Source organism: Sorghum bicolor, chromosome 7 (genome assembly GCF_000003195.3).
Source record: "Sorghum bicolor cultivar BTx623 chromosome 7, Sorghum_bicolor_NCBIv3, whole genome shotgun sequence".
In the NCBI taxonomy this organism is placed as follows: Eukaryota; Viridiplantae; Streptophyta; class Magnoliopsida; order Poales; family Poaceae; genus Sorghum; species Sorghum bicolor.
The window spans coordinates 58,783,227-58,793,534 of NC_012876.2; the positions used below are offsets into that span (position 1 = coordinate 58,783,227).

Sequence of the window (10,308 nt, forward strand, 5' to 3'; positions counted from 1 at the left end):
TCAACTGTGCTTTCTCGCTTTGTACTGGGAGGTGGAGGCATCTGGAGCTTTCTTGTTGTAGAATGGCTTCTTGTTCTTTCCTTTCACAAAGTTCACAGAACCACCATTTGCATTCTTGAGCCTTTCTTCCTCTTGCACACACATAGCAATCACCTTCTCTAAATCCCACTCCTCTGGCTGTGTGTTGTAGTTAACAACAAATGTCTCATACTCTTTAGGAAGTGAGTTTAGAGCTAGGTGAATGAGGAAACCATCAGCAAGGGGCATCTTTAGCTTCTCTAACTTGGCTGCCATGGTGCTCATGCTCAGAATGTGCTCTCTCACACTCCTCCCTGTGAACCTCATGTTAGTGAGTTTCTGGATCAGGGTAGAAGCATGGGCTTTGGTGGAACCAGTAAACTGATTCTTCACTTTCTCAAGGTATTCTTTTGCTGTCTCACATTCTGGGATGGCACCTCTTAGGCCCTCTGTGATGGTTTTCTTGATGACAATCTTGCACTTGCGGTTTGACTTTTCCCACTTGTACTTCTCAAGATCATACTTTGCTCTGATGGGAGCAAAGTCTCGCTTCCGATTAGCAAAAGCTTCATCGGTCTCATTCTGAGCCCTTTCGGGCTCCTCTGGCTCAGTGGGCTTTGGCTCCTGAAGAGCCAAATCTATCTCAGCAAGTGCTAGAGCAGCATCAAGTTCCTCGCGCCACAGAACATAGTTCTGCCCCGTCAGCTTTGGGATTGCACTGATGAAGTGCATCGCATTGAGTGCTTGGTCTGAAATTAAATATGAGAAAATAGTGAGAACATTAACATTAAATCTAGGAAAAAATAATTGCATATCTTAATTTAACGTTGGTCAAAATCAAGATATACAAAAAGTTAACTCTCTACAAAAATTCTAATCACCGTTGGGCAGAATAGAATATATGCATAAAATTAGAACTCGAAATTTGCAATATTGCTATTATTAACGTTGGTCAAAAAATAACAATATCACAAAAATACTGGGCTTTAAAAACTCGTTTCTCAAATTAAATATCCCGTTGGTTCAATTTAATAGGAGAATTAAAATATAACTTGCGCAGCGGAAAACTTTAATTTTCTTGCTATTTTCAGAAGCATAACTTGCTGACTGTGCTTTTCTAGATAATATACACGTTGGTGTAAATTAAATAGAGTCAAGACTGGCTAAAAATATCCAAAAGCTTCTGAAAAATTTAAAAGGAAAAAGGAAAACTTTTCTGTGCTGTTTGATGCTAAGCAGGCCACTCGGCCTCTATGCGTTTTGGGCCAGCCCATGCGTGGGCGCAGGCGCTGGCGAAAAACCGCATTCTGGGCCGGCTCGCGCCGAAGCGGCCCAGCAGCACGGCCCTTTTTTTTTTTTTTTTTTTTTTTTTTTTTTTTTTTCTCTCGGCCCAATACTTCGCGGCCCAACAGGCCAGGATGGCCCGAGGCCGAAAACCGCACGCCTGCGCCGACGCCCCCCGCGCCCAGGCCGCAACCTGGGCCTGGGCCGGGAAATCACGCTCCCGCCTGGGCCGAAAGTGGCCCAGCGCGATTCTGGCCAATCTCAGCCATTGGATGAGATCCGACGGCCGTCCTTGGATGTCGGGTGAATAAAAGTCTATGAGTACCAATATAGTCTATGAATGCGAAGAAGTTCAGATGGAAGATGAATTAAAGTCTATGAGTACCAATAAAGTTTGGGACCTAGAGAACATTCCTGAAGGAGCCAAAACAGTAGGCTGCAAATGGGTCTACAAGGTGAAACGTGACTCCAAAGGGAACATAGAAAGGTACAAAGCAAGACTGGTAGCCAAGGGTTTTACTCAGCGAGAAGGGATAGATTATAATGAAACATTCTCTCCCGTCTCGAGCAAGGACTCTTTTAGAATCATAATGGCCCTAGTGGCACATTTTGATCTAGAATTGCATCAAATGGATGTGAAGACAGCTTTTCTCAATGGGGATCTAGAAGAAAGAGTATACATGGCACAACCGAAAGGTTTTGTTGTGACAGGCAAAGAAAGAATGGGCTGTCGCCTGAAGAAATCCATTTATGGATTAAAGCAAGCATCCAGACAGTGGTATTTAAAGTTTGATAAGACAATCAGAAAGTTTGGGTTTACAGAGAACGTTGAGGACAATTGCGTATATGCAAAGTTTAAGAATGGGAAATACATTTTCCTAGTACTGTATGTAGATGACATTCTACTAGCCAGTAGTGATGTTACTCTACTGCAGGAAACCAAGAGATTTTTGTCCTCAAATTTCGATATGAAAGATTTAGGTGAAGCTTCTTTTGTCTTGGGCATAAAGATTCACCGAGATAGAAGTCGAGGGGTATTGGGATTGTCCCAAGAGGCATATATAGAGAAAATATTGAAGAAATTCAATATGCATAAGTGTAGACCTTCACCTGCTCCTATTGTAAAAGGTGACAAGTATGGGGAACATCAATGTCCCAAGAGCAAGTTCGAGCGCGATCGCATGCAAGCCGTTCCATACGCTTCAGCTGTCGGAAGCTTACAGTATGCTCAAGTGTGCACACGCCCAGACCTGGCTTTTGTGACCGGGTTACTTGGTAGATATCAAAGTAATCCAGGTATGGAACACTGGAATCTAGTAAAGAAAGTCTTAAGGTACTTGCAAGGCACGAAAGGGCTCATGTTAACCTATAGAAGATCTGATGACCTACAAATAGTAGGGTATTCAGATTCTGATTACGCGGGAGATGATAGAAAGTCTACCTCGGGGTATATATTCACTCTCGCGCAAGGAGCCATATCATGGAAGAGCTCCGATACCATTGATAAAACTCTAGCAGGATCTACTAGTAATAGAACGGATAGGAATTCGGGATACAAAAACAATATAGACAGTGACACATATATGTACACATACTAGATCTAATACTACTGAGTAGTAAGAGAGGTTAGGGTTCGACCATCGACGTTGCCGGTGAGAGCAGCTCCTGTGCTGTCCATGTCGAGGGCGTTGACGCGGTGACGGAGTAGATCTCGTCGTCCTTCAGGCCTCCACCGGCACTGACCGACGACGGCAGGGTAGGGGTAGAAGGGTGGCGGCGCGGTGGTGCTTCCCGACGCCACTGCGCACTGTCGATCGGCGACCTAGGGTTGTGAGTAGGGTTTGGCGGCGCACGACGAACCTCGTGTAGTGTGCCTGTAGCCCCCTACTCCTATTTATATGTGGCGCAGCGCGTCGGGGGCCCACCAACCATAGATCGGTTGGGCGCCCCCGATCAGGGCGCGATCCAGAGGGAAAAAGCCCCAGCCGTTGGGCTGGGCCTGAGATCAACCTAACACTAACTCGTCCTTGACGAAATCCATCTTGTGAACACTGAATCAGTGGACGACGTCAGGATCAAGGTCACACGTACTTCAGGGAGACCATGTAGAGCTCTTGCTTAGACTCGACCATGAACATTTTCTGGAAACCCTTTGTCCCGGAGAAGGCGTCAAGGATCGCAATGCATCTGAACGATGGTGCAGGGCAGAACTCGAGCACGCCGATGACGCCTGGGGTGCAGCCTTCAAAGTAGAACCTGCCCTGACAGGCCGCTATTGTGCATATGACTTGTTTCGCCGTGTGCCCGTCGAGGTCTTGAGTTCCGGTGTCGTATTCGTGGCTCGCCCAAACTTCGCCGTCGATGCGACAGTACCACATGACACGGGCGTCGGTCTCGACTAGGACTAGGAGCACTGTGCAGCTGCTGCCATTGGTGGTCTCCTGTTATATCATTTGAATCATCTAGGGTGTAGATTAGTGGGTTTGTTTCTCTATTTGATATAAAAGACATTCCAGCGCACAATCCAGAGAAAAAGGAGAAGGAGATTGAGATAGAAGATGTTACCAATGACCTTAGACGATGGAGGAGCTCGCGGTTGGAGCAGTGGTGGTGACAGCGTCGCTGGCAGTGCCTTCCTTCAGATCAGATTAGGGTTAGGTGGGGACTGGCGGCACTGTAGTGGTGAACCTCGTCACTTGTGCCCCAGCCCTCACCTCCTTTTATTTGGCACTGTGCGATGGGGGGCCATCGATCAGGAGTCGGTTGAGCGTCCCCGATCAGGACGCAGTCAAGGGGTCCGATTTGGCCGTTGGGCTAATTCAGTTGAGATCAATTCTAACATTCTCCATTTTGATCTCAACTTATACTTTAGACTTTAGACTTTAAACTTAACGTTTATTTATTTTCGCATTCCATCACAGATCGGTGCATAGAGCATTTTTCATCGTTACGGTCGATTGCCGATAGATTTAACAGCTATAATACACATCTCTGTTCTGAGACAGATTCTTTAACTTTGGGTCCTTTATTGTCCGGAAAACATAGGCTTCCCATAAACCCATATCGACTGTGTGTTCTTCGAACACACTGGGTGGTAAGCCTTTGATAAGCGGATACGCAACCACTTGCTGGTTACTTATATGTTCAATACTTTCAATGTGATTCTGGACTATCTCCTTCACAACGTATAACTTTGTACCAATGTGTTTGGCAGCACACTTGACTTGTTATTATAGGAGTAAAAAACTTAAATGGTTATTGCCATTGACAACTATTATCAATTTTGGGTATAGGTTTTCTTAACCTTTTTGCCTGCCTTTTAAGCCTCATAATAAGCTCTACTCTAGGTATCCATCATAGATGACACCACAACTATTTCTTTGGAGCTTTTCCACAATAAAACTCAAACTGCAAGTATTAGCTACTATGTGGGTTTCACCAAACATCTCGCCAAAATTTAACATTTGTACCTACAAAAATTTGAGAGTACTTGTTCTTTGTTACTCACCATGAGGCCTATAAATCTTTGCACTATTGCAAGGCATTCTCAACTCCATTCCAGTGATCTATATCTGGATTGGACTTTTGCCAAAACATCCTGGATATATGAAATATGTCACGGTAAGATCTTATTCATACACTTATTAAGCTTCCAACAGCTGAAGCATATTGGACGTCCATCTATTCTTTCTTACATTGGTTCTTGAAACACTAAGGTTCTCGAAACTCTTACCCTTGACCATAGGATGAGGCGTATGTTTGTTGACGGTCGATAACGTCAATATTTATTAGAACTTTAGACACAAGGGAACACATAAAAACACATTAGTCTAGGGTTTATCTGACAATTTCCACGAGTTTTGCATATTCTGTATTTTCCAGGGTTTATTTCACAGAGAGCTGAAAAGAGGAATTCTAGTGCATATTTACCATGAAACTCATCCACGCCGAAAAATATCACGAGAAGACTCAGGAAGGGTCTAGAAGACACCCGAAGGAACGAGAGCCGTGGAGGAGGAAAGGTGGGCCTGGGGCCAGTCGGTGCCCTACTTCGCCCATTGGCCGCCGCCTTCTGGAGTCTTCCTCCTACGACTCCTTGAAGCCAAGCAAAGTATTCCTCCGTCGATTTTAAGTCAGTTTAATGCGACGGTGCACACAATGAAGACGCGGATCGCTGACGTGGCGGTTCCTTGCCCCCTACTCCACCTCGGCCTATATAATGACGCCCAAGGCAACCCCCAAGAGGCATTCTACACCCCGGCGCTTCATATTCTCCACATAATTAGGGTTAGGGTGCCTCTAGTTGTTCTAGTTCTAGTTCATCTAGATCTAGTTAATCTAGATGTAGCGATTAGGAGAGACTAGTTCTTCTAGATCTAGTCTTGTTTAGAGATTAGAGAGATTAAGTAGAGGAGTAGAGATTCTAGAGGAGTTCCGGCAAGTCAGTGCTTCTTCGTGGCTGTATTTGTCTGGATTCAGTTCCCTCGCCCGATGCTACGTTCTAAGGTACTTTTGTACTTACCCTTCTGGTTTAAGTAAGCATCTTATTCTTATTCGTTCTTTGGTTCACAACTCATATTGAGTGCTTTGATCTTGATCGTAACTTGGTTGAAGTAGTATTTCGTAGTGTAGGCGTGGTGCCTAGGCTAGGTTTACTTGTGGATGTCCCCTGATCAGCCGGACAGTGGTAGTTCGCGTAGGTGACCTTATAGCTGCGTTGATTCCTCTGTAGTCCACTTTCCGTTGATAGGATTGATAGACTTATAGGTGCATGATAAGGGATTACTCTGGTTCTTCCCCTATTCAGGTTACTTGCCCGATAAGACGATATTATACAAAGTTTACCGAAGTCGGAACCAGAGTGCATTAGTTATTTCTTTTTTCTTGATATGATCTAGCCTAATTGTAGGGTTAAGTCTATATACTATGTCATCATCACATCTGTTCCCTGTGGATACGATATTTAAAACCTCCGGGTAAAATGTGACACTGCTATGATATGTGTGCGCTTGCGGATAATCCTACTTAAATCTATTTAAATAGAGTGCAGTTAATTTATACCAACAATGTTTATATATATGTGTGCTTGCGGATAATGCTTAGAAGAGATTTTAAAGAAATAAAGCATATATATATATGCTTTATTTCTTTAAAATCTCTTCTAAGCATGCACTTGCAACATCTTTAATACCACTTTCTTTTATCTCGACAAGTTGTAGTTTCTAGAACAAAAGACACTTTACCGATATTATTCTTATTGAAATTTGAGGACAATGACTTCTTTACTGTAGACCAACATCACTACTAGTAAGTAAGATGTCATCCACATATAGGATCATGAAAATTGATTTCCCATTCTTAGACTTTGCATAAATGCTATTGTCCTTCTTATTCTCTTTAAAACCCAAACTTTCTAGACTCTTCATCTTTAAATACCACGTTCTAGCGAGACTTGCTCTAGTCCTTAAAAGGTTTCTTTAGGCGGTATCTCTTATGTTCTTTACTTTAAAGACAAAATCATTGAGTTGTGTCATGTATACTTTTCGAACAAATCCTTGTCAAGGAATGTTGTCTTTACATTCATCTGTCATAATTCTTAATCATAATGTGCCACTAACACTTATTGGAGTGTATTTCTTCTCTTTGTGTGAATAATTTCACCATAAGTCACGCTATATCTTTTTATATTCCCTTTGGAGTCACACTTTATCTTGTAGACCCATTACAACCTACTGTTTTGGCTCCATTAGGAATTTATTTCTTCTAAGTCCCAAACACCATTGGTACTCGTCTCTTTTATCTCATCCTCCATGGCCTTTTGCCATTTGGATGAGTGAGCGCTTCTCATGGATTATTCAAATAAGATGAGATTACTCTCTATTTGAATATCTTCACTAGCATATATTTCATAGTCAACAGAAATGACTGCCTTTTCTAATTGGCACTTCTTTCGTTTGAGATTGTTGTTGCTCTTTCATTGCCAAGAGGCAATTGATTCTATAGGCTCCTATATTATAAGATCCTTGTTTATATTGTACATCTTCTTTGAAGAGCTAACAACAGATGTTGTACAAGTCATACAACATAAACATGGTATTGAGTAATTTATCAATCTTGAATCTTTGGAGTGAGCATGTAGTCTCACTTCTCTTTAAGTCTTAGATCTATAAAAACCATGCTCCCCTAGATTACACCGTCTTTTGTAAAGATAGTGTATTTTCAAGCTTTCTTATTTGGGTTTAATATGTTGAAATCTTATATGGCGCTTTAAGCACCATCTTAGGGTATTGTTATTATGACCGTTGTACTCCCTCAACGATCACATTCATCTTTATAGATCACTTTTATCATTTTTACCCTCAATGCAACCTATATATTAGGCAATGGGGAGTATCTTTCAATTTTCTCACAATCCTTCCCCTCAAAATGTGGCATGAACTTTATTGCCATAATTTCAAAACTAATTGGTACTCTTGAGAATGAGAAAACTTTGATCAGTTACTTTATTGACATGATTGTGTCATGCAAATCTGAGTTATTTCTTAAATTTTTGGGGAGTATGAAAGCCTTGGTTTTGGTAATTAATGACACCTAGTTACTAATGGCTTTGGTTTAAGTGATTTAAGTTAGACATAGCAACACAAGTGATGAAGGAACAAAGTGGCATGGAAAGGTGGCCACAAGATCACAAAGAGTTGGAGCATGAACATGAAGTAAAGTTCATGGTGATCAAGCACTTGGAGATGGACAAAGAATAAAGTGATCAAGGCAAAGGTATAAACATAAGGTTTTGGTTTTGCCGGTCTAAGATGAGTAGAGAAGTGATTGACCAGATTTAGGATAGATAGCGGACTATCAAGAGGGAAAATCACGGTCATCTCTCGAATAAAATGCTAGTAGGTCAATGTCTTGAGCTTACGCATTAGAATCTAGTAAAGTGCTAACATAACTCCTATAAGAAAATGCTTGTAAAATGCTAACACACATGCATAATGGTGATGTACACTTGGTGGTGTTGGCAAATTTGCAAAGGTGGTGGACGCTTTTGAAAAAATAATATGCATATTTTATATTACACCCAAGACCGAGTTAAAGAGAAAGCGAAGTCACGCGAGTCTTTCAGCACAGTAGTGCATTCTTAGTTTTGCACGTCGGAGCGTCCGACGCTTCGACGTCGGATCGTCCGATGCTTCGGCATCAGAGCATTTGGTGTCTACACCTGTAGGAGTGACATTAGCACGGCGTGAACGAGAGTTTTTCGGTTGTACTCACCGGTGGTTAGGGTGCGCTCCAATGCATAGTCATCAGATGCGTCCGATGCGTCCCATGCCTGCTCAACAAGTTTCAGCTTTCTCTAAGTAGCATCTAGTGTGAAGACGCCACGTTTGATGCATTACATCTCTGCGTCCGATGTGAGGTAACTTCAAAGCGTTAACTTTCTAGTGATCGTTAGCGATTAATGGTCCATGTTCAAAGAGAGACACGTGGTAGCGATCTAACACGCGCAGGAGGTTAGTGTCGAACGCTGGACCGTGTCCGATGGGTAGGCATTGGAGCGTCTAATGCCCCCGATAATGCACCTAACGGCTAACCCCCAAGGCTAATGTTATAAATAGAGGGTGGCTGGTTTTCGGGAGATCTCTATTGCATATTTGAACATTTAAGACATACTTTGAGTTAGAGAACACTCCTTCAATTCATCTCCTTGCTTAATTGCTAATCCTAGTGAGATTGAGTGAGATTCAAGTGCTTTACATTAAGAGTTGCATCTAGTGGCACTTGATCCTTGAGTTTGCTATAGGGTTCTTGTTACTCTTGGATGTTTCCCGATGCCCTAGACGGTTTGGAGCAGCGGAGGTGTTGAGCTTATGATTGAAGATTGTTTTGAGCGTCACCAAGTGATTTGTGATGAGTTCTTGAGCCTTCCCCGCGGAAGATCACAATTGGCTACTCTAGTAGATTGCTCGTCGCTTGAAGGATCCCCATCTTGTGAGTGGATGTGTGGCACCCGCTAAGGGTATGGCTTTGAATTGCCAATTAACTTGTGATCCATCAAGTGAGTGTATTGCCACAATGAGAACAAGCTTGCCACAGGAAGCAAGTGAACCTCGGTAAAAAATTGTGTGTCATCTCTTGCTGAGAATTCTCTATTGTGATTGTATTTGTGAGTTATTGATTAGATATATCTCTACTCTACAATATCAATATAACAATCACTCACCACTTCTTTACTTACTTGCTTACCTTGCTAGTTGTTTAGCTTGTGTAGTATGGTTTCTTGTTTAGGAGTGTAGCTTCCCTTAGTTGTGCTTTGTTGTTTTGACTTAGTGTTTAGCCTTCTTGCTAGACTTGTGTAGGTGGCTTGCATAGCTTAGTTGTGCTAGTGCTAGAATAGCTTCGCCATTTATTTTACTAACTCACTTTCTTAGTAAAGTTTATAGAATTTTAAATAACATATTCACCCTCCTCTAGCCTAATTGGACCTTTCAGAGTATACTTTCCTTATTTCACTTCAAGAACTTAGTAGAATCCTTTAATATTTTTGTAAGTCATACTTGCATGTCATTCTTATCTGTTGGTTCATATGCAAATAAGTACTATACCAAAAACTCCTCCCTCCATGCGGGATAATTCTCTATAAGAGACATAAATGCCACAATTGGCATTTCAGCATATTCAATCATCAAATTCAGAAATAAATCTGAATACTCTTTAACACACATGTTTAATCCAACGTTGATCCAATTAAACATGTATATGACTTCTACAACTCTCATCAGTAAAACTAGAAATAAATTCTTCTACATGAAGGGTACATAAAAATTAAACTAAAACTTTTATTGCTCTATCTTTCATACAATGGTCTTCTTTCATGCAAACTTGCACTTTTCATCTTCTGAATCACAAGTACCCAGCTCTAAAACTACCTTCAAGGATGAAAGCATGGAGATACTTTTATGAAATATATTCAACAATTGTCAACCGTAATGTGCATGAAAATAACTC

At 41.8% G+C, this 10,308-nt stretch overlaps 1 protein-coding gene across 1 annotated transcript; it reads right to left on the minus strand.

The window, feature by feature from the left end:
* On the minus strand, positions 1-750 carry LOC110437307. Its single transcript, XM_021465708.1, has one exon. It carries the CDS (start codon positions 748-750, stop codon positions 1-3), a length of 750 nt encoding a protein of 249 aa, XP_021321383.1.

What these genes read in the sequence shown, in the direction of transcription:
- LOC110437307 (XM_021465708.1), bottom strand. Translation starts at nt 750, where the DNA reads ATGCACTTCATCAGTGCAATCCCAAAGCTGACGGGGCAGAACTATGTT.